General features: G+C 39.3%; 1 protein-coding gene across 6 annotated transcripts; it reads left to right on the plus strand.

The window, feature by feature from the left end:
* Positions 1-3683: 3683 nt before the first annotated feature.
* ZNF197 (zinc finger protein 197) lies at positions 3684-27290 on the plus strand. Of its 6 annotated transcripts, none has more exons than XM_027040490.2 (6): positions 3684-3822; positions 10753-11231; positions 12416-12572; positions 12969-13078; positions 13315-13441; positions 24269-27290. In XM_027040490.2, the coding sequence occupies exons 2-6, from the start codon at positions 10833-10835 to the stop codon at positions 26584-26586; spliced, it is 3111 nt and encodes a 1036-aa protein (XP_026896291.1). In that variant the 5' UTR covers positions 3684-3822; positions 10753-10832; the 3' UTR covers positions 26587-27290. The 6 variants fall into 6 exon arrangements, with proteins under 6 accessions (XP_026896291.1, XP_014934153.1, XP_026896293.1 ...); XM_015078667.3 differs by having other exon boundaries at positions 12987-13078; XM_027040492.2 differs by having other exon boundaries at positions 10762-11231.
* Positions 27291-27540: the final 250 nt, after the last annotated feature.

Consider the following 27540-nt stretch of genomic DNA (forward strand, 5'->3'; position numbering starts at 1 on the left):
ACACGATCAGTCAATCAAAACTGACCCAGAACTGATATAGATATTAGAATTAACCAACAAGGATATTAAAACAATTATTATAACTATATATCACATAATCAAAAACTTAGAGGAAAGATTGAACTTTCAGACATGGAAGAAATAAAACCACCCAAATTGAACCTCTAAAATTATAATGTCTGAGATAAAATATACATTGGATGGAAAGTTCTGCCTGACGGTTTTACCACACTCATTACACTCTTAAGGCTTCTCTCCAGTGTGGATTCTCTGATGCCCATTGAGGGATGAGCTCTGATTGGCAGATCTGCCACATTTACCACATTGATAGAATTTCTGTTCCTTCAGAACTCCTTGATGTTCAGAAGGACATATTAGGATGTTCCTTATGTTCAGCATATCCATCTTTTTTGTGTGTTTTAAACATTCCTTGTTTATTACTCCCAAGAAATCACTTTCCAATTTACCTCCTTCTCCATGTGAGGGTTGGCCTTTTAGTTCCTCTGAAGTATCTTTACAGGCCTATAGCTTCTGATCCCTCAGGAACCACCACACAGGATCCTCCTGATGTCCCATTCGATGATTCTGACCTTTTAGAAATTTCCTTCTTTGGAGTCAACTCTGAACTCTGCATCCCTGTTCTTATCGTCTGCCAAAATAAAGAAGAAAACTGATTTTACTAGTTTATTTTCCTGTGGTTGAAACAGAATCTCTAAGAAACCTATACCTCAAAACAAAAACAAAAACAACAAAACCCTTCACATATGGGTAAGGAATGAGGTGACACATTGAAAACAGGAGGGGAAATTGGAAATAGCTCATTTTTTTTCTTCAGGGACAGAAAAGAAATAGAGAAGAGGAAGTTGATAAATTCAGGAGAGTAGAAGAGATACCAGGACAGACAAATGGTGAACCATCAAAGTCAAGTTAGAAGGGCAGTTGAAAAGCAGACAACTTTGTGGTATGATCTTACAGAAGTAAGATCCTTAGTAAAATGATTAACTCTAAGGTCCTTTCCAACCATCACATTGTTTGGTACCATGGCTCGTGGAGAAGATGTTGAGGAGACAAAGAGGTGGCAAGCACCTCAAATCAAATATGGGAGAAGACAGAATAATCATGATCATGATTGCTAAACATGAAAATGTTGATTACTTTCAATCAAGTTGTAACCAGGGCCACAAACTATCATGCCATTTTAGTATATGAGATGTTGAAGATGTCAGAGTTCCTGACTTTTAAGCCCACCTTTTCCATAGTTGACTACTGTCCTAGCCTAGTCAATCACAGAACCTGCCTTGCCAAAATCATCTTCCAGGAGGCTTCCCTGATCCAGTTTTGGTTGAGAGGGAAGCTGAGGTAACCATATTTTGTTCCAAGTGACCCTACTTAGTCCATAATGGACTACAGGTGATTGGACCAGCATCAGGCACTTGACCCATGTGAAGCTTATCTCTAGGTTAATTTTCAACCTCTGCTATGACTTGGGTGGGGCAAAAGCTCTGCCCAAACAGAGATGATATTTAATGGCTGATCCAACTGGAATACCTCTCTATGGAAATTTTCAATTGGAAACAGGACAAAAATAAGGCAGTTAAAAGCAGGAACTGAAGATGAAATGATGTATGGAAAGAGCATTAGGAGCCACAGCAAATAAAGTATGAGAGAACAGAAACTAAAATGAAGAAGCTATAAGGGGGACAGATGATTCTTCTTCACAGCTGAGCAGCAGTGGAAAAAGTAGAGAGAAAACAGATATACAGGAAGCAACTGAGTTACATTCACAGTGAAACACTAGGGTAAAGATTCATTTATTTTTGTTGTTGAGGCTCCCAGACTGTCATCCATCAAGGTACCTTCTCCATGAGGACTTGTTTCTCATAGTCTCTTCTAGCTAGTTGGGCTTGGATCCCTTTCCATGTGGTAAGAAATTTAACCATAGACCCCTCTTTAACCAGAGATGCTTTCTTTTCCTCATTACTGTACCATTCAGGAAGATGAGATGTGTTAAAGCTTGCTAATCCATGTCCCTATAAAAGTCCTATCTAACCTAGAAGTTAAAGAATTAGCTCCTGGATCCTCTGGAACAAGATAATTAGTCTCCAGCCAGACTGATACATGGGTTTTCACAAAATTGGGCATTGATGAAGGCACATTTTTATTTGAATCTAAATTGTTGATTATAAGTTTAGGTTTCTCCAATAGCATAACTTGAGATAAGGACTTAGGGATAGGTAGATAACTGGGGGGGGGGGGGGGGGGGGGAGGGGTGATCCCAAGAAGCAGAAGAGAGAAGCAGGGAGAATAAGGCAGACAATAGAGGAAAAGCCAATAAAGTGTGAGATATTGAGTGGTTCCAGTCTGAGCAACTAAGGCTCAATCTCACTTGGGGCCCCCTAAGAACCCATGTGGGACATAGCTGAGAGTTTTTTTGTCAAAGCACAGGAAGCTTGGGTATTTATGCACCAATTCTTATTTGTCATTCTTCTGGGTTGCCCTTGGAGCTGTTATTCTCACCACTTCTTCCAGGCAGTACCTGAGACGGGCTGGAAGAGAAAGCCCTGAGGCAAAATAACCGGAGATGTCATGGTGCCCACTGGAGATGGAAGAATGTTAAGATGGATAGAACCATTCCTCAAGAGTTGCACAAAATTCACAGGTAGGCCAAAGTGATTATGGTATATAGAGAACAGATGGCATATACTGCAGGTCACAAGCAGAAGGTGCTTTTAATACCTGACTCAAATAATTTAGTATGTAGAAATAATCTCTTCATCTGTGTAGTAACTACTAACATTTTTCAGTACCCAAAAGTATCTGCACAATCTCTTGGACTGGGAAGGGCCCGAGTTACATTTTGTTCTGCTCCCCAGCCACTTTTTTTTTTTTTTTAATTTTTTAAATGTTTATTTATTTATGTTTTTAATTTTTTTTAACGTTTTTATTTATTTTTGAGACAGAGAGAGACAGAGCATGAACGGGAGGGGCAGAGAGAGAGGGAGACACAGAATCGGAAGCAGGCTTCAGGCTCCGAGCCATCAGCACAGAGCCGACGCGGGGCTCGAACTCACGGACCATGAGATCGTGACCTGAGCTGAAGTCGGACGCTTAACCGACTGAGCCACCCAGGTGCCTCTTTAATGTTTATTTTTGAGAGGGAGAGTGCAAGCGGGAGAGGGGCACAGAGAGAGGGAGACACAGAATTCAAAGCCAGCTTCAGGCTCTGAGCTGTCAGCACAGAGCCCCACTCTGGCCTGGAACCCATGAACTCCGAGATCATTACCTGAGCCGAAGTCTGACGCTTAACCGACTGGAGCCCCTCCCCAGTCATTTCTAAGGCTAGGAGACACTAGATTGATTTCAGGACTACCGCTTTTGGGTCTCTCCAAAGCACAGTGTATTTCAAGAGCTATGACCTTCTTTATACAAGTCCAGGTGGTATAAGCTAAGATGGTAGGTTCAGCTCCTTTAGGAGCCAACAAGTGTCCCGAGGGCCTGGGCCATATTATTCACCGTCGCATCCTTTACGTGTGGGATGCAACAGCTTCCATCAGTTCGTTCGGAGTAATGGAAACCCAAGCGCCCGGAAGCTCGGCCGGCCTCTTCTACTCTGGCGAAAACGAATCATAGAGATATGGCTTGCCAGAGAGCCAGGGATGGGAGGGGCTGGTGAGCAACCGGAAGTAGCGGTACGAGCGGGTCAGCCATTATTCTGGTCCTCGGCTGCAGTTGTGTCCTGTTCCCGTGTCATCTCTTGGAGTTCTGGTGCCCGGGCGGCGGTACCTAAGGCCGGAAGCGCAGCGGGAATCCCGGGTGAGCGGGGTAAGCTGGGGTCGGGTGGGCGGCCGGAGAAGCGGGCATGAGCTCCCTAGGGCAGCGCACACCTAGCCCACCCCTCCTGGCCACTGGCCCCAGCACGGCCCCTACTCAGTTCCGTGTTGGCGTGGACGCCGTGGCTTGGACTGGGCAGATGGCGGTGTGGGGAAGGTAGTGAAGACAGCACCTCTGAGTCTTTGTGTGTCTGTGGTGCTCCAGTCAAACAATGAGGACAGCTGCCTCAGTAGCGGGCCTTTCTGCTTTTCCCCAGTCTTTTCTGAGGCTGGTAGAGACAGCTTGGGAGTTCCTAGAGCCGTGGCAACCAGACTCCTGGGGACCTTTTTGTTTTTTGTTTTTTGGTAGGGATGGATTAATTTTTATCTTTTAATTTTGTGTTATAATGGTGTTTAAAAAGCATACTTACACCACCTATGCCGCCATTATTTTATATATATATATATATATACATATATATATGTATATATATATATATATTCATTCATTCATTTATTTTGAGAGAAAGAGAGAGAATCCCAAGCAGGGGATTGTTGTCAGCGCAGAGCCGGATGCAGTGCTCCATCTCAACAACCGTGAGTGAGATCATGACCTTAAATGAAATCAGGAGTCTGTTGGCTAGCCCACCGAGCCACCCAGGTGCCCCAAAGGAATATATTTTAAAGCTAAGAACTGACACTGTAAGCTCGGAATAAATGCCATCCTTTGCAAGAAAGGTCATTGCCAACCTCTGTTAGTCACTGTGTATAGTTACTGTATTTTTTGTTTTACAGTTTGCCAGATTAAATCTTTGTAATGAACTGGTGTTTGGAAACTTTTGCTTTAGAATGGATGTTGTTTGGCTTTCAGAAGTCTTTTAGATGGAAGTATTTTGGACTTTTGGAATTAAAATCCCTGATTTCAGAATTTACTCCCACATATAACCAGTCAAATGGCCTTGAGTGAATTACTTAGCTCTTCTGAGCCTTCTCTTATTCTTTTTTAACTCAGAGCTCACAAATGTTTTGTGGGAAGTAAACAAAATGTATGTTGTAAGATTTATTTATATCTGTGAAGGAAGAGTAGAGTTCTAATAATTTACCGTAGAAGATCCTTTTCTCCCCTTTTATTTATTTTTCTCAAAATAAACTTTAGTTTTTAGAGCAGTTTTAGTTTCACACCAAAAGTGAGCAGAAAGCACAGAGATTTTCCATATACTTCCCTCATTCATGCACAGCTTCCCCCACTTATAACATCCCCCATAGACTGGTACATTTGTTAAAATCGATGAAACTACGTTGTCATGTCATAATCACCCAAATTCTATAGTCATTACATTAGGGTTCACTCTTGGTGGTATACATTCTATGGGTTTGGACAAATGTAAAATGACATATATAATGTATCCACCATTATGGTATCGTGCAGAGTGGTTTCACTGCCCTAAAAATCCTCTCTGCTCTGCCTGTTCATCCCTCTCTTCTCCCACCCCCTGGCAACCATTGATATTTTTACTGACTCTGTAGTTTTACCTTTTTTTGAATGCCATGTATTTGGAATTGTACAGTAGATTGTCTCTTCAGATTGGTTTCTTTCACTTAGTAATGGGCATTTTAAGATTCCTCCACATATTTTCATGGCTCGATAGCTCATTTCTTTTTGGTGCTGAATAATATTCCGTTGTTGGAATGTATCACATTTATCCATTCACCTTGTGAAGGACATCTCAGTTGCTTCCAGATTTTGGCAATTATTTATAATGCTGCTATAAACATTTGTGTGCAGATTTTTGTGTGGACATATGTTTTTAACTCCTTTCAATAAATACCAAAGGGCATGACTGCTGGATTGTATGTTAAAGAGTATGTTTAGTTTTGCAAGAAACTGCCAAAACAGTCTTCCAAAGTTGGCTGTACCATTTTGCATTCCCACCAGTAAGGAATGAGAATTCCTGTTACTTCACATCCTCACCAGCTTTTGGTGGGGTTAGTATTCTGGATTTGGCCGTGTTAATAGGTGTGTAATGGTATGTCACTGTTGTTTTGACTTTCATTTCCCTGGTGGCATATGATGTGGAGCATCTTTGTATATTCTTGTTTACAATGTGTATATCTTCTTAAAATTTTTTTTTTTAACATTATATTTATTTTTGAGACAGGGAGAGACAGAGCATGAACAGGGGAGGGCCAGAGAGAGGGAGACACAGAATCTGAAACAGGCTCCAGGCTCTGAGCTGTCAGCGCAGAGCCCGACGCGGGGCTCGAACCCATGGACCGCGAGATCATGACCTGAGCCGAAGTCGGCCGCTTAACCGACTGAGCCACCCAGGCGCCCCAAGAATGTGTATATCTTCTTTGGTGAGGTGTTGGTTAAGGTCTTTGGACCATTTTTTAATTGAGTTGTTTGTTTTCTTATTGTTGAGTTTTAAGAGTTCTTTGTATAATGTATAAAAAGGTTAACAGTCCTTTATCAGATTAAGTGTGTCTTTTGCAAATATTTTTCCCAGTCTATGGCTTGTTATCTCATTCTCTTGACATTTTCTTTCACAGTGCAGAAGTTTTTAAATTTTATCAAAGTTCAGTTTATTATTTTTTTTCACGAATCACACTTTTGTGTTGCATCTAAAGAGTCATCACTATACCCAAGATCATTTAGGTTTTCTTCTGTTATCTTCTAGGAGTTTCATAGTTTTGCATTTCACATTAAAAAAATTTTTTTTGGATGTTTATTTATTTTTGAGAGAGAGGGAGAGACAGAGCACGAGCAAGGGAGGGGCAGAGAGAGAGGGAGACACAGAATCCAAAGAAAGCTCCAGGCCCCCAACTTTCAGCAGAGAGCCTGACATGGGGCTCGAACTCATGAACTGTGAGATCATGACTTGAGCTGAAGTCAGATGCTTAACCAACTGAGCCACCCAGGTGCCTCTTGCATTTCACATTTAGATCCGTTTTGAGTTATTTTTGTGAAGGGTGTAAGATTTGTGTCTAAGTGATTTATTTATTTACTTATTTATTTAGTTAGTAAGTCAGTAAGTAAGTATGTGGATGTCCAGTTGTCTTGGTACCATTTGTTGAAAAGACTATCTTTATTCCATTGTATTTCCTTTGCTCCTTTTTCAAATAACAGTTGACTATATTTATGTGGATCTATTTATGGGCTCTGTATTCTGTTCCATTAATTTGTTCTTTCACCAATACCACACTGTCTTCATTACTTCATGTTGTGTGGTGTCAGTCCTTCTACTTTGTCCTTTTTTTTGAATGTTTTATTGGTTATTCTGGGTCTTTTGCTTCTTGTATAAACTTCAGAGTGAGTTTGTTGGTGTCCACAAAATAACTTGCTGAGATTTTGATTGGCATTGCATTGAATCTGTAGATAAATTGGAAAGAACTGGCACTTTGGCAATATTGAATCTTTCGGTCTGTGAACATGGAATAGAAATCCTTTTTGAAAGTTCCTTTCCATCACCCACACCCAGATCAATTGCCAAGAACTGCTCAGTTTTTCTCAATTGTTTTATCCTTATTGCTGATTAGTGTAGAATTTCATCATTTGTTTAGACTGTTGCAAAACCTTTACTGGCCTTCCTAAGATCCAGTCCTCCCTCCCCCATCATTCCTCCTATATAGATTTCTGACCTTGGTAGTTAGTACTTCCTTCACACTTAGAGTGGGAAAATCCTTTCTAACTCTGACACAAAACCCAGAGCCATTAAAAAAAAAAAAAAAAAATGATTGCATGGTGAAACAAATATAAAGCAAGTCACATGAGATATATGGCAAAGACATGACAAAGGAAAAATTTGCCACTCCTATCGTAACAAAGGACTAATTTTCCTTTTAAAATTACACTCATTTACTCAAAATGCAAGTTAGATTTGGTGAAGGAGTGAGGAAAAAGGTACTCCCATATTGCTCATGCTGGAAGTGTAAATTGTAAATTAGTCCAGGCCCAATGAAGGACTAATTGGCAATATCAAAATTATAAAGTCACATAAATTTTGATCCAGCAATTCTGCTTCGAGGAACTTTTCATGTGTATGCCTACCCACATGCAAATTGATAGATGCCCAGAGTTTTTCATGAGAATATTGTTAGTTAGAAAAGATTAAAAACTGCCCATCTGTGATAGAGTGGGTAAATAAATTATGATACACCCATACAGCAATACTATGCATTGGTAAAAAGACAGGAGGAGCCATGTGTGATAGGAAAGATCTCTAGGATACATTTTTTTTTTTTAAACAGATTTTATTTTTAAGTAATCTTAGGTAATCTACATCCAACCTAGGGCTTGAACTCACAACCCCAAGATCAAGAGTTGCATGCTGCACTGACTGAGGCAGCCAGGCATCCCTAAGATACATTGTTAATTGAGAAAAGGAAGATGCAGTACATGACTCATGGTGTCTTATCATTTATGAAAAAATATATATATTATACATTGTTTTATATATATATGCACATACACACATAATAACTGTAAAGACACATAAGATAAATAAGAAACTAATGGGAAGAGGGAAACTTTACACAGTATGCATTTTATAATTTAAAACTTTGAATCAGTATTACCTATTTTAAAAAATAACAAAAAATATAAAGTAAAATCTATTGGTTGCTTATCACATATAGTATGTGATCACCTCTTTGTTCTGCCTCTTAAGAGCCTTTAGAATTTGACTTCTGTTTACTTCTCGACTCTACTCCCATGGCCTTACCTCCAGAGTTTACTTTACTTCTCTGGTTTGCAAAGTATATTTTTTGTTTTGTTTTGTTTTGTTTTTCCTCTTTCTTTTTTCTTTTTTCTTTTTTTTTCAAAGCACATTTGTAATAGAGCTATACTGTCCTCCCCATGCTTTTGAAAATATAGTTTCTTTATTCCTGGAATGGCTTGCCTAATACTCCAGTGGTCTTTATTTTTCTTTAAAGCCCAATCCAAAATTACCTTCCATGAATTCTTTCTGTGCTTGTATGACCTCCTATTAATTTTACTTATACATTATATTGAAATTGTGTTTACATTTCTGCCTCTGTTCAGTTGTATACATGCTCCTTAAGGGTCCGAGTGTTAAATAAAATTAGTGAGAGTGCGTTCGTATGTCATTGATAGTGTTTTAACCGTTATGACTTTAAAAGCTTAAAACTATTCTCATCTTCCAGCCCAACAGTTTTTTTTTTCTCAGAATTTTTCCTGAAAAAATAAGCAGAGGTATAACCAAAAATTCATCAGCAAAGATGTTCATTGTGGCCTAATTTATAATAAGAGGAAATTATAAATAATTTAATTGTTTAACAATAGGGGACTACTTAAGTATGCATAGTCTCATGTGCTCCTAAAATAATGATAAAGACTATGTGATGTCATGTTCATGAGATAACATGTGAGAAGCAAGTTACAGAGCTGTACTATTGGTTCCAATCATGTGATCCAAATCAGTACAGGGAGAAATGATCAGAAGAATATAGTACAAAACAATAGCAGTGATTATTCTCTGGTTTTGTGTGTCTTTTCGATTTTACAAATTTTGTGTTTTGTAATGAGAACAATAAATGTTGTTTCTAAAAAAAGAAGATTTTTAGAGAGCAGCAAGCCTAAGTTTTGTATAATAAAAGTCAACTATATCCAAATATTTTGATTAATGGATAAACAATTTTCAGAGAATCCAAAGTATGTACAGTAAAGCTAACTTAGTTCAGCTTTTCTTTGTTAATTGAGAAGGTGTTAGGGTTTTGTCTTCTGTGTATCAGGATTAAGACCATACTTGTGAGGGGCGCCTGGGTGGCTCAGTTGGTTGAACGTCCACCTTCTGCTCAGGTCATGATCTTGTGGTTTGTGGGTTCAAGCCCTGCATTGGGCTCTGTGCTGACAGCTCAGAGCCTGGAGCCTGCTTTAGATTCTGTGTCTCCTTCTCTCTGCGCCCTCCCCTACTTGTGCTCTCTCTGTCTCAAAATAAACATTAAAAAAAAAAAAAAGAAGACCATACTTGTTGACTGCACAGAACATAGGAAAGAGTGCTAATTAAAGAAGGATAGTAACTAATTTTTGAGTCCATATACCAGGCACTGTCTAAAACTTGAAATGCATGTAGATATCAAATTCTCACACAAGCCTCTGAGATAGGAACTGTTATTACCCCTATTTTGCTGGTTAAGAAACTGAGACTCAAAGGGGCGCCTGGGTGACTCAGTTGGTTAAGCATCTGACTCTTGGTTTCAGCTCGGGTCATGATCTCACGGTTCGTAGGCTCAAGCCCTGTGTCGGGCTCCGTGCTGACAGTGTGGAGCCTGCTTGGGATTTTCTCTCCATCTCTCTTTGCCCCTCACCTGCTTGTGCGTCCTCTCTCTCGCTCGCTGACTCTCTCAAAATAAATAAGCTTAAAAAAAAAAAAAAAGAACTAAAACTCGGAAGTGAGGTAACTTATTCAGGGTCACACAGGAGTAGCCAGGATGCCCATTGTTAGAGTGGTAGATAAAGGATTTACTGTAATTAGGTGGAGGAGACACTGTGAATGCAGACTAAAGGAATTTGGGGGCATGTGGGTGGCTCATTCGGTTAAGCATCTGGACTCAAGTCATGATCTCAGGGTTTGTGAGTTCAAGCCCCACATGGAATTCTGCACTGTAAGCAGAGCCTGCTTGGGATTCTCTTTCTCCCTCTCTGCTCTTCCCCTGCTCGTGTGTGCGCGCACGCGCTCTCTCTCAAAATAAATAAATAAACATTAAAAAAAAGACTAAAGGAATTTCATATCTTTGGTTGTGGCAGTGGTCTGGGTAACATGAGTGTCTATGTCTTCAGAGCCTTGGGCAGGGGCTTCTGTCAGAGGAAGCACTGCTCAGCACCTAGAAACTTGTGTTCAGGGAGGTTCTCTTCATCACTAGAAACTGGGGGCTCGAAAACTTGGTTGTTCCTTTGGGTTAATGTTATCAATGACTTCTTGAGGTCTTCTAGATGATGTTCTCCAAGCTTTAAGGAAGAAATCAAGCAAGGATCGAGGGGACCCGGAGAGGAGCCTTTCTTAAATGACAACAATGACAAGAGAAAATTGGGGCCACAATGCTCTGAGACAAGAGGGTCTTGTTAAAGGGAAGGATGATACTTGGAAATGGGGAACCAGCTTCCAAGGAAGCAGCTCCTCTGTTTGGGAGACCTCCCACCTGCACTTTAGACAGTTACGTTACCATGAGACATCTGGACCCCAGGAGGCACTGATCCGGCTCCGGGAGCTCTGTCGCCGGTGGCTGAGGCCAGAAGCACGTACCAAGGCCCAGATCCTGGAGCTGCTGGTCCTGGAGCAGTTCCTGAGCATCTTGCCTGGGGAGATTCGGACCTGGGTGCAGATCCATCGCCCTGGGAGTGGTGAGGAGGCCGTGGCCCTGGTAGAGGAGCTACAGCAAGACCTCGATGGACCAGCACTGAAAGTGAGAAGGGGGGAGGGGAGAGAGTTTGGGATGGAAGGCAGGAGAGAATTGAGCCAGGGCAAGCTGTGCCGGAGGGTGATCCTGTGATTTTCATAAATAATTAATAGCACATTAGCCACCCTAATGCTTATTACAGCAGGTTCATGAGCTATTTCACATCATGGCATATCTGCAGAGAAGTGGATTTATGACTGGGGCCTTGGGCCCAATTCAGAAGTAGCACAAAGGCATTAACTGTGCTTTGTCCTTCTGGGTGATGCTTGCTAATGCTGAGGTTTGGTTCAGTAATCTGAAAAACATAATGTTTCTAAGTATTTCCCTAAACAGAAGCATATGTATTGTTTGTATTAAGTCTGGAAAGGCAAGGGGGAGCAAGACTGAAGCTTTCTTAATCTGGCAGGATCTCCCTATGTGTGCCCCTAGGGATTCTCTGACCCAGGGAATCTTACTTCTGGAAAGGTTTTATATTCTTGACCATTAAATTGGGATCTTAATATATTTCCTAGTGTGTGTTAGATCTCTTTCTGTCAATCTGTAGTCCACTAGAAACATTTGTACGTAAAGAAGTCTGAAGTTCAGACTTAAACTTGGGAATGGCACCAGGGATGGGCTTGTTTATTTTAATCATAAAAATGAAGAATTTTAGAGCTAAATATTTCATTATAAAGCACTAATCCATCCTCATTTAAGAGATAAAAAAATGGAGACAGAAAAAGTTTCACTCGATTGCATTATGTCAGATAGCTAGCTAGCAACAAAACCATGTGTCGACTCTAGTGTTCCTTCTCTTGGGGCAAGAAGGGATAACGAAGGGGTAAATAGGTAGAAGAGTATATTGAACCTAAGTCTGATCTAAAACCAGGTCCAGAGCTAAAACCCATTCCTTTGTGACTTGTTACTTCCCATTTGATTCTTAGCCCACACCCAGGTGTGGCTTTGTTTCCACCGTTCTGTTCAGTCTCAGTGGGGGAGAGGTCACCAGTGCCATGAGTGGAGCTAGAGGGCCAGCTCCATTGTTCTCAAGGCAAAACTTTACTGCTGTTTTGATGCTCCGTACTTGAGGTGGGTCTCTGATCTCATAGTTCTTTCTAGACTGTGGGCAGAAAGAGGTCCATGGTGGTTAGGTGAGTCCATTTTCTGGAGGTACAAGAAGAGTTGGCTTATTTTGTTTTGCTTATTCTCAGGTTCCAGTTCTTGTTCAGGACCAGGACATTCTCCGGGAGGGGATGAGTACTCCAGGAGCAGCAGTTCCTCATGCACCCAGTGGCAGCCACATAGCTGAAATTTGCCAAAATCCTTTTACTGACCCAGTGGTGTTCAATCTCCAGGATCCTCAACATGGTACTTGGTGGCCCTGGCTTTGGACTTTCTCAGAATCTTTATTATGGCTCATCCCTGTACTCCCAGTTAGTTGCTTCCTCTCCTGTCTTGTATATGAAACCCTTGTGGTACCAAGTTCTTTCTGCTCTTCCCTACCTGCCCTTTCCTGGGTCCCTCTTACCTTTAATTTTTTTTTTAATGTTTATTTATTTTTTTTGAGAGAGGGAGAGAGACAGAGTGCAAGCAGGGGAGGGGCAGAGAGAGAGAGGGAGACACAGGGTCACTCAAAAGGTTTGTAAGTCATTTTATAGCCATCATTGTCTAGACCTGGGAGTTCTGGGTCTTTCTGAATTCTTTGTTTGTCGAAGATACAGGACTTGGAGTAGTGGGCAGGAACAGCAGTAACTTCACATGTAGCTTTTTCTCCTTCCTCAGATTCTCCTGCCCCTGAAGCTTCTGCCCTTTCCCAGGAAGAGAATCCAAGAAATCAATTAATGGCCCTCATGCTCCTAACAGCCCAGCCCCAGGTAAGGTTTGCATTCTCTTTCCTTCCTAAGGCCCTCTCTGCACTACCAAACTGGCTGAGGTGCCCTCTGTCATCCTAATGTTTGGGGCCCAGTCAGTTCTTGTCTCTAAATCACAGTCCAAGCGTTTGGAGGGTAGACTTTATGTGGGGTTTCATTAGGACTCTTTGATTGTTCTTGTTCATCTCAGTAGGGGAGCTCCAAGGCACGGAGAATCTCACATACTCCTGTTATTTCAGGAGTTGGTGATGTTTGAGGAGGTGTCAGTATGCTTCACTTCAGAGGAATGGGAGTGTCTGGGCCCAATTCAGAGGGCCTTGTACTGGGATGTGATGCTGGAGAATTATGGAAATGTGACCTCCCTAGGTAAGGACTCTTTCTTCCCATCATTCTTACCTTTATTTCATTAGTCTTTGTTCTCTGATTATGAAAGTAGTATATTTTGGAATACATAGAATATTAGAAAGAAGAAAATATAACTTTCTTAAACCCACTGTAGACAACTACTATCAAAATTTTGACATATTACCTTTGTTTTTTTTCTATATGAGTTTTTTTATTGGCTACATAATTTGTGCCGTAATTCAGCCATTTCCTTATTCTAGATAATTCTCTAATAGTCTATCTCTATACCTAGGGTCTTTCTTTGTTTCTCATTATTTTTTAGAAGTAGAATTACTAGGCTTAAGTTTGAATTGTTATACAGTTCTTGCCTCATACTGCCAAATCCTTTCCATAGTGATTTCTGGGATCCCCGCGGAGTGTTACATAAGAACGCTTCTTTTGCTCTGCCTTTATTGGTACTGTGTAATCCCATTCTTTTAAATTGTTGCTGGTAGGATTTTCTAAAGTTATATCTTTATACTCTAGTGGATTTTTCTGACTACTAATAAAGTAAGAACATTTAAAAGTACTTAGTAGGCATTTGTGCTTCCAATAGACATTAAAATATCTATCATGTGGTGGAAATGATGTGATTCTGCCATTAGCTTATCGTGGTTTGGGAAATGAGCATAGAAAGAATAAACAAAGCAGAGTAAAATAAGAAACAGAGTATAAGAGTGTGATAAACCTTTTCAGATGGAAATGAAGGGGACAAAGCAACCATTACCGTTTCTGGGATTAGGAAAGGCCATAAAAGAGGTAGCTTTGGGGGTGCCTGGGTGGCTCAGTTGGTTAAGCATCCAGCTTTGGCTCAGGTCACAATCTCATGGTTCGTGGGTTCAAGCCCTGCATCGGGCTCTGTGCTGACAGCTCAGAGCCTGGAGCCTGCTTCACATTCTGTGTCTCCCTCTCCCTCTGCCCCTATCTTGCTTGTGCTCTTTCTCTTTCTGTCTCTCAACAATAAATAAATGTTTAAAAAAAAAAAAAAAAGTAGCTTTGTGCTGGACTTTGAAGAAAAAGGTAAGATTTTGTTTGGAAAAATAGACATTAAAAATTGAGGAATCAGGGGCGCCTGGGTGGCTCAGTCGGTTAAGCGTCCGACTTTGGCCCAGGTCACGATCTCACAGTATGTGAGTTCGAGCCCTGCGTCGGGCTCTGTGCTGACTGCTCAGAGCCTGGAGCCTGTTTCAGATTCTGTGTCTCCCTCTCTCTCTGACCCTCCCCCATTCATGCTCTGTCTCTCTCTGTCTCAAAAATAAGTAAGTGTTAAAAAAAAAAAAAAATTAAAAAAAAAAATTGAGGAATCAACTAATGCACTGATCGAATTTATACTGAAATACAGATTCATAATATCAGTTTAAATAGCTGCATAGTATGTAGTATTCCATTGTTTATGTATCATGCTTTACCTTGACAGCTTTATGATACTGAATTTCTGTTTAAGAACATTACATGCTTTTCTATTGGTTAAGCACTGCCTTTATGTTTCAGGCCTGTTTAAAATTGTCTTCATCTAGATCTTGTGTATTTCAGGTTACATTGGTTCTTCGAAATTGGAGTCTTTTCTGATGTTTTCTAATTAACTATGGTTTACATATGTGAAAATACTGATTTTTTTTTTTTTGCCATGTCTCAACCTTACTATTTTATTGTCTACAGTAATTTATACTATATATTTTTACAATTAATGAGGATATATCTTTTATGATCTCAGATGTACCGATAGTGGGCCCAACATTCTGTAGATTTTATTTATTTTTTATAAATTTTATTTTTTTAATGTTTTCTTATTATTTATTTTGGGGGGAAGGGGCAGAGAGAGAGGGAAACAGAGCATCTAAAGTGGGCTCCGCGCTGATGGCAGAGAGCCTGATGTGGGGCTCGAACCCATGAACTGTGAGATCAAGTTGGATGTTTAACAGACCGAGCCACCCAGGTACCCTAAGTCCCAGTAAATTTTTTTTTAAATGTTTATTTATTTTTGAGAGATAGAGACAGACAGAGTGGGAGCAGGGGAGGGGCAGAGAGAGAGGGAGACACAGAATGTGAAGCAGGCTCCAGGCTCCGAGCTGTCAGCACAGAGCCCAACATGGGGCTCAAACTCACAGACCATAAGATCACGACCTGAGCTGAAGTCTGATGCTTAACTGGCTGAGCCACCCAGGCGCCCCTAGATTTTATATTACATGTTACCAAACTGCTTTCTACCAGTGATGTACCAATTTACATTCCCAGGAAAAGAGTAAAAGAGGGCCCATTTCTCTTATACGTGCTTATGATTTGATCATTGTTTTAAATCTCTGCTGGGTAGATGACAAATACTATTTTTCTGGTTGTCATTTCTTTGATTATTGTGTGGGGAAATCCTTTCACATGTTTATTGGTTTCACTCCTATTCGTATACTTTCTACATATTTCTTTTATTTATTAAACTGCTGACCCTTTGTCAAGTATTGCGTATATTTTTCCCATTTTTTTGCCTTTTAATGTTATTTATGAGTTGTTTTTTTTTAAGACCTAGAAAATCTTTTATGGTAGCATTAAACTTAGCAGTGTTTTCCTTTATAGTCTTTGTTGTCTTCTCAGTAAAATTGTTTTTTAAAAAATCACTCGTATTTTTTTTGGATACTTTTACTGTTTCATTTTTTTTTTAATGTTGATTCATTTTTGAGAGAGAGAGGGTACAGGCAGGAGAGGGACAGAGAGAGGGGGACAGAGCATCCAAAGCAGGTTCTGCACTGACAGCAGAGATCCCAATACAGGGCTCGAACTCTCAAACCGTGAGATCATGACCTGAGCCATTCGGACACTTAACTAACTGAGCCACCCAGGTGCCCCTACTGTTTCATTTTTACATTTAAGCTTTACATGATCTAAAATTTATCTTGGTCTACAGAATGACATAGGAACCCAGTTTGTTTTTTTAACCCAAATGACTTTTAGTAGTTGCAATGCTATTTACTCAATAATCCATCTTTTCTAAGAGTTTTTTAAATGTTTTATGAGTAAATTGGTGAATTTTATGAACACTCACCATGGATCCGTATAACTCATGCTGTAAGCCAAAATAAATTCTCGATTAGTCTAAGAGTTAAACTAAAGAAGAAGGAGGAGGAGGAGAGGAGGAGGAGGAAAGGGAGGAGGAGGAGGAAGAAATGGAATTGCTTATTCTAGCTCTTTGAGGAAAGAGAAGTTTGAATCAACTTTATTAAATAAGATACTCTTTAACTGCAGTGTTGTTGGGGCTTTAGCAAGCAGATACCCAGGTGTTTATGCCCTTTGACCTAGTGATTTTCATTTGAGGAGGATACCTTAAGGAGATTGTTCAGAAAGAGGAAAATAAATAATATGTCTAATAGTGCCAGTAAAGTATTTATAATGGTTAAAAGTTGAGCACAAGCAAATTCACCAAGATAGAGAAAGTACTAAGCAAACTGTGGTGTTTTGACTTGGAATTATACTATGACATTATCAAATATGACAATTCTGTGCACTCAGTTTCCATGCATGGATAAACTGGTAGAAAAGCAGATTCTCAGATGGCTTGCATACACTGCTTCAATATGTAAAAGATTTGTATACGTTTATTTAAGAGATTGGAATAGAATTTGAAGGAAATTAAAGAAATAGTACTTCCTGTGTCAAAGTTAGCCCCTGCCTTCAAACATTCAAATTGGATTGGTAGACATTTACACTAATAATTACGATACCCTGTGGCAGATGCTATATAATAAAATGTGCACAAGCGTGGGAGCCCATAGGAGCTTGGGATGGTGGAGGGACTGGGAGAGTGGGGGCAGGGGTGGGTGGCTCAGGGAAAGATTTATAGAGGGGGTGACTTTTTATTTTAATAACAGTTTTATTGAGATACAGTGTACGTACCATGTGGCTCACCCAATTAAAGGTTACAGTGCTTTAATTAGTATACACACAGAGCTGTGCGACCCTCACCACAATTAATTTTATAACAGTTCATCACTCCAAAAGAAACCTTATATCATATAGCAGTCATATTCATTTCACCCAACTGCCCCTCCAACCCAGCCCTAGGCAACCACTGATCTGCTTTCTGTCTCTCTAGATTTGCCTATTCTATGGACATTTTATGTAAATGAAATCACACAGGTCTTCTGCAGCTGCTTTTACTTGGCATAATGTTCTCAAGGTTCACCCATGTTATAGCATGTATTAATACTTTATTCCTTTTATCCATTTATTTATTATTATTTTTGAATGTTTTTATTTATTTTTGAGAGACAGAGAGACCGAGCATGAGTGGGAGACAGAGAGAGAGGGAGACACAGAAGCCAAAGCAGGCTCTGGGCTCTGAGCTGTCAGCACAGAGCCCAACATGGGGCTCGAACTGGTGAACCGCGAGATCATGGCCTGAGCCAAAGTCAGACACTCAACTGACTGAGCCACCCATGCACCCCTACTTTATTCCTTTTAATGATATTCTCTTGTGTGTATATATCACATTTTCTTGATTCGTTCATCAGTTGATGGTCATTGAAAAATGTTGCTTCCACCTTTGAGCTGTTGTATAAACAACACTGCTGTAAATATTTGTGTACAAGTTTTTCTGTGGATGTGTATATTTTTATTTCTCTTGGAAGTATACCAGGGAGTGGAATTTCTGGGTCATATGGTAACTCTATGTTTAATCATATAAGGAGCTGACACTTCCAAAGTTGCTGCACCATTTTACACTCTCACCAGTAGTGTATAAGGGTTCCAATTTCTCCAGATCTTTCCCAGCTTTATTATCACACTTTCTGATTTAGCCATCTTAGTAGGTCTAAAAAGATCTCATTGTGGTTTTCATTTGCATTTCCCTGATGGCTAAAGATGTTGTGCAACTTTTCACGTGCTTATGGGCTGTTTGTATGTCTTTGATGCAATGTCTTTTCATTATTCTTTGCCTATATTTTAATTCGGTTGTCTTTTTATTGTTGATTTGTAGGAGTTTTTATATTTTAGATACAAATACCTTACCAGATAGGGGACTTTCAAGTATTTTCTCCCATTCTGTGAGTTGTCTTTTCACTTTCTCAGTGGTGTCCTTTGAAACACAAACGTTACTAATTATGATGAATTTCAGTTTACTTTTTCTTTTGTTGCTTATATTTTGGTGTCATCTAAGAAACTATTGCCTAATCCAAGGTCATTAAAATTTATGTCTATGTTTTCTTCTAACAGTTTTATAGTTTTAGTTCTTATGTTTAGGTCTCTTTGATCCATTTTGAGTAATTTTTGTATATGGTGTGATTAAGGTCCAACTTCATTCTTCCATGTGCCTATTTCATTATCTCAGGACCATTTTTCCACATTGAATTGTTTTGGTACCCTTTTGAGGATCAGTTAACCATAAATCAGTCCAGCTTATTTCTGGACTCTCAGTTCTGTTCCTTTGATTGTATGTCTATCTTATGTCAGTGGCACCCTGTCTTATTACTGTTGTTTTGAAGTACATTTTTTTTAAGTTTATTTATTTATTTTGAGAGAGAGAGAGAGAATAAATGTGTGTGTTAGTGGGGGAGGGGCAGAGAGAGAGGGAGAGCGAGAATCCCAATATCAGTGCAGAGCCTGATGCAGCGCTTGTTATCTCACATCATGACCTAAGCCAAAATCAAGAGTCCAACCCTTAACCTACCGAGCCACCCAGGTGCCCTTGAAGTACATTTTAAAATTAGGAAGTATGAGGGCCACCTGGGTGGCTCAGTCGGTTAAGTGTCCAACTCCTGGTTTTGGCTCAGGTCATGATCTCATGGTTTGTGAGTTCGAGCCCCACGTTGGACTGTGCACTGATGGTACAGAGCCTGCTTGGGATTCTCTCTCTCCCTCTCTCTGTCCCTCCACCGCTCACTCGATGTTTCTCAAAATAAATAAACATTTAGATAATAACATTGGGAAGTATGAGCCTTTCAACTGTGTTCTTCTTTTTCAATATTGTTTTAGCTGTTCTTGGCCTGTTGAGTTTCCATATTGATTTTAGGATTAGTTTGTCAATTTCTGTGAAGAAGCCATCTGGGATTATGATAGGGATTGCACTGAATTTTTAGATCAATGTGGAGATTATTGCTGTTTTAACAATGTTAAGTCTTCCAGTCCATGAACATGGGATATGTTGATATGTTGATATGTTTTCATTTATGTAGTCTTTAACTTCTTTAAACAGTGTTTTGTAGTTTTCAGAGTATAAGTTTTGTATTTTTTAAAATTTATGCCTTTCTCCTTCAGCAACCTTAAAGATTTAAGGGGCAAAATTTTTCAGGGGTATATGATGAGGGAGCATAAGACAAGCTGATACCCTGCAAACACCCTTACCCCAGGTGAGATAATGTGTGACATTCCTCAGGCATTCAGGCTACCTGGAAAGGGAAAAATAATGGTTAACTGATAGAGACCAGTCATGTAGGATATGAGTCTTCATCAGTTTATGAATGTCTTAGTAAATTATAAGAAAAAGGCAATCTTATTAATAGCCTAATCTCCAGAAACCATAGCCTCAGTTTCCCTAACATCACCCTTCCCTCCAATAGTGGTGTGGGGATCGAAGGCAAGAAGGAAATGGCAGATAAGATTAAATTTCCTTATAACCTGCAGCCCGTTGACAGATACTTGAGGCAAATACGGAATATAACATTTCTCCAAGAACTCCCTACTGTCTTAATGTTAATGCCTTACTGGAGGAAAACCAACCTTAGTTTGACAATAGCTAGACCTCCAGTAGCTTATGAGTCCTCTTTAGCATATGAAAGTCCTTCTGGAGGCCTCCCTTTTGTCTTTACCTTCCCCAACTCCAGAGTATATAACCAGTCACTCTTCACAACCCTCTTGCAGCTCTTTCTGCCTAATAAAATCACCTTTTTGCACCCTTCCCCCAAATCAGTCAATCAATCAATCAGTTTATTCCTAAGTCTTTTACTCTTTCTTAGGCTGTTTTTCTTGATTTCCCTTTAGGATGGTTCAGTACTAGCATGTAGAAATCCCACTGATTTCTGTTTATTGATCTTGTATCCTGAAATCTTTCTGTACTTATTTAGTTCTAACAGGTTTTTTTTGGTAGATTCTTTGGGATTTTCTTTTTTAAATGTTTATTTTGTGAGAGATAGATCGTGAGCAGGGGAGGAGGAGAGAGAGAGAGAGGGAGAGAGAGAATCCTAAGTAGGCTCCGTGCTGTCTGTGCAGAGCCCTACGTGGGACTCAATCTCACTAACTATGAGATCATGACCCTACCCGAAATGAAGAGTTAGATGCTTAACTGACTGAGCTACCCAGGTGCCCCTTTAGGATTCTACATGTAAGATCTTGTCATCTGCAAAGAGAATAGTTTTACTTGTTCCTTTTCAATCTGGATGACTTTTATTTTTTTCTCTTGCCTAATTCCCTTGCTAAAACCTGCAGTATATATTGCATAGAAGTGGCAAGAGCAGAAATCCTTTTCTTGTTACTGTTCTTCGTTCATCATTAACTATGATGTTAGCTTTCGATTTTTTTGTAGGTCTCTGAACTTCCCTTATATTCCTACTTTGTTATTCATGAAGGGTTGTTGGATTTTTACCAGATGCTTTTTCTGCATCTGTTGAGATGATTATGTGATTTTTGTCCTTCAATCCACTGATATGATGTATTACATTAATTGATTTTCCAAAATTATACCAACACTGCTGTCCTGTGATAAATCCCACTTGGTCATGGTGTATAATTTTTTTCATGTGTTGCTGTATTAAGTTGGCTAATATTCTGTTGAGAAGTTTTAGGTCTATATTCATATATTTGTAGGTTTCTTTCTTTTCCTTTTTCTTTTTTTGTGATATCTTTTTCTGGTTTTGGCATCAGGGTAATACTGATCTCATAGAATGAGTTGTAAAGTGGTCCCAACTCTTCTGTTTCTTGGAAGAGTTTGTGAAAAATTGGTATTAATTTTTTTTTTTTTTTTGGTATTAATTTTTTTTAAAGGTTGTTAGAATTCATCAGTGAAGGGACGCCTGGGTGGCTTGGTCGGTTAAGCGTCTGACTTCGGCTCAGGTCATGATCTCACGGTCCGTGAGTTTGAGCCCCGCGTCGGGCTCTGTGCTGACCGCTCAGAGCCTGCAGCCTGTTTCAGATTCTGTGTCTCCCTCTCTCTCTGCCCCTCCCCTGTTCATGCTCTGTCTCTCTCTGTCTCAAAAATAAATAAACGTTAAAAAAAAAAAAAACTAAAAAAAAAAAAAGAATTCATCAGTGAAGCATTCTGGGCCTGGGCTTTTCTTTGCAGGTGTTTTTTGTTTTTTTTTTTTTTTTTTATTATGGAGTCAATCTCTTTTTATAGATCTATTCAGATTTTCTGTTTCTTTTTGAGTCCCTTTTAGTAATTTGTGTTTTTCTAGGAATTTGCCTATTGCATCTTAAATTGTTCAATTTAAGCATTTCTAGTATTCCCTTATAATCCTTTTTATTTCTGTAATATTTGGTAATGTCCAGAGAGGGTGATTTTTGAGCTTAAGGGTGTAGGTATTGGGCTTGTAGTGAATTGAGAAGAGGAAGAACGACAATTCAGGAAGAGAAAAAAGCATGGGCACTGATAGGAAAGCAAAAACATGACATGTTTGGGCATCTGCATGTAGTTCTTTCTGGCTAGAGTCTAGGGGCATAAAGAGTACTGGTAAAAAATAAAGCCAGAAAGATAGGCAGGAAGTAGATGAGGGCATCTCTTGGGCTATGCTAGTTATTTGTGCTTTATCCTGTAGGTAGTTAAGAATCATTTGTTTTGAACAGGTGAGTGACACGGTCAGATTTACTTATTGGAAAGATAATTGGCGATGGAGTGGACATGGATTAAAGAGGGGAGGCTTGGAAGTAGAGAAGCCTGTCTGTTTCTTGTAGACTTCATTCAAGATTGCAGAAAGTAATCAGGTTCCTCTATCAATCTGACATTTTTCTACCAAGTCCTCTAAAGCTCAATAGGCCTACAGGTTGTGTGATTTCCATACTGAAATTTCAGATAGTTTAACTAGCAAATTACTGTGTATACAAGAATTGGCTGATTTCCCTTTTTTTTTTGTAAAGAATTTTAATCATTTTTTTCCTTTCAAGACATTTGGAATATTGAATATGAATTTTAAGGCATTTCTGTCTTTTTGTTTTCAAGTAAACACTGTGCCCAAAGTGGGGCTCAAATTCATAACCCCAAGATCAAGAGTTGCATGCTTGGGGTGCCTGGGTGGCTCAGTTGGTTAAGCGACCGACTCTTGGTTTTGGTTCAGGTCATGATCTTGCAGTTCGCGAGTTCAAGCCCTCCTCTGACTGCGCTGACAGTGTGGAACCTGCTTGGGATTCTCTCTCTCTCTCTCTCTCTCTCTCTCTCTCTCTCTCTCTGCCCCTCCCTACTAGCTCTCTCTCAAAATAAATAAATAAACTTTAAAAAAAAGACTTGCATGCTTCACTGACTGAGCCAGCCAGACGCCCCAAGAATTGCTAATTTCTTAAACAATTTTTCATCTCAGTTAACCACTTACAACACTTCTACTTCCTAAAAGCACTTCTACTCCTTTAGAACACTTCTACTTCCACTTAAAGAGAATCTTCCTGAGACCAGCATCCTGCTTAAACTGTGAAACCATTCCTTCATCCAATCACTGTGGATAAGGAAACTGGAGTACCAATACTGGATAGGACACATGCTCATCCCTATAGCCAGATGAAATAGTTTGATTGACAGCCCTGCCTGAATCCTGGAGAAAGGGGCAGTCGAGATGAGATAGGAAAACCTGACCTAAGGATGTAATTTAAGTTAACATTTATTGAATGTTTTCTATCTTTACCATCTCATAAATTAAAGAAGTTTATAATGAAATAAAATGGCTACTCCTTTCCTATGTTTTTTCTCTCTATTTAGGTAGAAGAAGAGTGTTGTTCTACTCTAGTAGAAGATAATATTACTATTATTCACAGTACTTTACTTATTAGGTAGTTTGGGGAACTAGTTCATATTTTTTCCTCACGTTTGTGAGGAAAAATGTTTGTAAAAACATTTTCAAAAATATAAGTTCACATTTTATAACATTTGAGAACATCAGAGTAGAAAGGGACTTTGGCAGTTTACTAGTTCAGCTGCATCATTTTGTAGATACGTTTATGTTTTTAAAATGTCTCTATGTTTTTTTCTTTTCATTCTGTATTTCTTCTAATATGAGTCTTAATCAGACCTGATGTTTCTGTGAAATTTTAAAATTTCCATTTCTCAATTTTAAAAGGAATAGTGGGAGTTATATATGAATTCTAAGCATTAAGTTGCTTTTTAGTGGATTTTTTTCCCTGTAGTTTACTTGCTTTCAAACAATTAAAAAATGTTTATGCCCTTGACTCTTCAAAAATTAAAGATTGCCTTTAGGGTTCTTAGGTATATTTTGTCTCCATTAGAGTTTCCATCTTCCTAGCATGAAGAAAATAAAAAGATAATTCTTTATAAGCCAAATGATTCTCCCTGTTCAGTCTGACTTCCTGAGCCTCATGTCTGAACTGCCTACACATGATCTCATGTTATCTCTTTGGTTTTTTCTTGCATCTATTTACTCAACATCATTTATATTTCTTCATCTGCTCCCTGAAGACAAAATGCTTGGAAGTGTCTGAGTGAGTTCTGTGTTAATCCACTGTGTCAGCCTTGTCAGGGTAGTATTCTGCCTCGTACCTTCATCTCGTGAAAAGTTCTGTTTGTATCCATATAAAAGTGTACCTCCTGGCTTGTTTGAAAATCATTTGAAGATCTTGTTCTTACTAACGTAGGGATGTGGTAACATTTGCGTTTTTAATTCCTTTTACCAGAATGGGAGACCATGACTGAGAATGAGGAGGTGACACCAAAGCCAAGCATTTCTCAAAGAGCAGATTCTCAGAAAGGAACATCCAAAAGACTTCAAGGAAGTGTTCCCCAGACCCTTGATTTTGAGGAGGAATGTGAATGGCAAATTGTGACAAGTCAGTGGGGGACTGAAACAGGGGAAAGAGATATGCTGAAGAAAGGTCCCCTCTGTGAACGAGATACAAAGAAAAGGGCTCTACCAGAAAAACAAGGCCAAAAGTGGAAGGAATTTGGAGAAAGCTTGACTCTAGGTTCAGCTCTTTCTGAAAGTTTAATAGGTAATGAAGGAAAGAAGTTTTATAAATGTGATATATGTTGTAAACATTTCAATAAAATCTCCCATCTTATAAACCATCGGAGAATCCACACTGGTGAGAAGCCTCATAAATGTAAGGAGTGTGGAAAAGGCTTTATTCAGCGCTCAAGCCTTCTAATGCATTTACGCAATCATTCTGGGGAGAAACCTTATAAATGTAATGAATGTGGGAAAGCCTTCTCTCAAAGTGCTTACCTTCTAAACCATCAAAGAATCCACACTGGAGAGAAGCCTTATAAATGTAAGGAGTGTGGAAAGGGCTTCTATAGGCACTCAGGCCTTATTATACATCTAAGGCGCCATTCTGGGGAGAGACCTTACAAATGTAACGAGTGTGGGAAAGTTTTCTCTCAGAATGCTTACCTCATTGATCATCAGAGGCTCCACAAAGGGGAAGAGCCTTATAAATGTAACAAGTGTCAGAAAGCTTTCGTTCTGAAGAAGAGCCTCATTCTACACCAGAGAATCCACTCTGGGGAAAAACCCTATAAGTGTGATGAATGTGGGAAAACCTTTGCTCAGACCACTTACCTTGTTGACCATCAGCGACTCCACAGTGCAGAGAACCCGTACAAATGTAAAGAATGTGGAAAAGTTTTCATTCGAAGCAAAAGCCTTCTCTTACACCAGAGAGTACACACAGAAAAGAAGACTTTTGGTTGTAAAAAATGTGGGAAGATTTTCAATTCAAAGTCAAACCTCATTGACCATAAGAGGATGCACAGCAGAGAGAAACCATATAAATGTACTGAATGTGGGAAAGCCTTTACTCAGAGTGCTTACCTTTTTGACCATCAGAGACTCCACAATGGAGAGAAACCCTATGAATGTAATGAATGTGGGAAAGTTTTTATTTTAAAGAAGAGCCTCATATTACATCAGAGGTTTCACACTGGAGAGAATCTCTATGAGTGTAAAGACTGTGGCAAGGTCTTTGGTTCTAACAGAAACCTCACTGACCATGAGAGACTCCACAATGGGGAGAAGCCCTATGAATGTCGAGAGTGTGGGAAAACTTTCATTATGAGCAAAAGTTTCATGGTCCATCAGAAACTACATACACAGGAGAAATCCTACAAATGTGAGGATTGTGGGAAGGCTTTTAGTTACAATTCAAGTCTGCTCGTACATCGGAGAATCCATACTGGGGAAAAGCCCTTTGAATGCAATGAGTGTGGAAGAGCTTTCAGTTCAAACAGAAACCTCATTGAACATAAGAGAATCCACAGTGGTGAGAAACCCTATGAGTGTAATGAGTGTGGTAAGTGCTTCATTTTGAAGAAAAGCCTCATTGGACATCAGAGGATTCACACAAGGGAAAAATCTTATAAATGCAGTGACTGTGGGAAAGTCTTCAGTTACCGCTCAAACCTTATAGCCCATCAGAGAATCCATACTGGTGAGAAGCCCTATGCATGTAATGAATGTGGGAAAGGCTTTACTTACAACAGAAACCTTATTGAACATCAAAGAATTCACAGTGGGGAAAAAACCTATGAATGTCATATATGTAGAAAAGTTCTTACCTCTAGTAGAAATCTTATGGTACATCAAAGAATCCACACTGGAGAGAAGCCATATAAATGTAATGAGTGTGGAAAAGACTTTAGTCAGAATAAAAACCTTGTTGTACATCAGAGGATGCACACCGGGGAAAAACCATATGAGTGTGAGAAGTGTAGAAAATCTTTTACTTCTAAGAGGAATTTAGTTGGCCACCAGAGAATCCATACAGGGGAGAAACCATATGGGTGTAATGATTGTAGTAAAGTTTTTAGGCAGAGAAAAAACCTTACTGTACATCAGAAGATTCATACAGATGGAAAACTCTGTGAATGTGATGAGTCTGAAAAGGAATTCTCTCAGACTTCAAACCTTCACCTTCAACAAGAAATCCATACTGTGGAGGGATTCTCTTGGCTCCAAAATGCCAATGAGTCTAAGACAGAGGTTCAGAAAATCTAGTGTCATATGTAAAATGGGATAGAATTCCAACCTACCTAAGTAACTGTTAGACAAATGGCAGTATATCATTCTTGCAAGGAAAAAAAATCATGATTGACTCTTTTGTAGACCAGTGATTTGCATGTGGAAGAAAGCTAATGTAGACTTTCAAGACTGCAACAACGTAAACCAAATTCTAGTTAAAGAATACTTTGTTCCAGGCCATTTGTTATGACTCTAGAAAGGGATCTTAGAGCAATTAGACTCTGAAAAAAATTTATGAGATGTAATAATGTAGTTGTAAATGATAGCAAAAATATTTTTGTATTAAAAAATGGACATTGTTTCTGAAAGTGTGTAAATTGTACATTTTAAAAATTGCATCACTGCTACAGAAAGTCTCTGTGGACAGTATGATCTAGACATGTCAGACATGGATGTGGGTGGGCAAGAGTCTGCTGTTTGAGGGCAACTTAAGAAGAGTGCTGTATTTGGAATTAGAAGACCTCGTTTTAGGTCCTGGCTCTTTCTCTTACTAGCTATGTGATGTTGTTAAGTCAGTTTCTAGGCCTCAGTTTCTCTGTCAGTGAAATGTTGATATAATGCCTACCTCACAAGGTTTGAGGATTAAGTAAAGGATGTTTGTGAATGTACTTTGTGAAATAATTTAGTTGTCAATAAAGTTGGATAAAAGAGGTATGGTCAAAATACAGAACATGGCATAATGTAATGTTTGTTCATTACATCAATGAACAATTGAATCCAGGAGCCTCAAAAACACTCATTTTTACAGTAAGAGGAAGTATGGTGGTAGATGGCTAACTTTGGATTTTAATAGTCTAAGAAGACTTTTTAAAAATACAGCTTTCAGAATGAGTTCATAGATAATATGCATAGTTTGTTTTGATAGCAAAGTATTGGCGTATTATGGAAAAGCGATATTCTGTTCAGCTGTTAACACTGAAGCCAAGGAAA

This window comes from Acinonyx jubatus, chromosome C2 (assembly GCF_027475565.1).
Source record: "Acinonyx jubatus isolate Ajub_Pintada_27869175 chromosome C2, VMU_Ajub_asm_v1.0, whole genome shotgun sequence".
NCBI lineage: Eukaryota > Metazoa > Chordata > Mammalia > Carnivora > Felidae > Acinonyx > Acinonyx jubatus.

Excerpts from the sequence above, each read along its gene's own strand:
- ZNF197 (XM_027040490.2), top strand. The coding sequence starts at position 10,833 with ATGACAACAATGACAAGAGAAAATTGGGGCCACAATGCTCTGAGACAA. Across the intron at positions 13,079-13,314 it reads TCCTAACAGCCCAGCCCCAG|GAGTTGGTGATGTTTGAGGA; the intron begins GTAAGGTTTGCA and ends CTGTTATTTCAG. Across the intron at positions 13,442-24,268 it reads TGGAAATGTGACCTCCCTAG|AATGGGAGACCATGACTGAG; the intron begins GTAAGGACTCTT and ends TCCTTTTACCAG.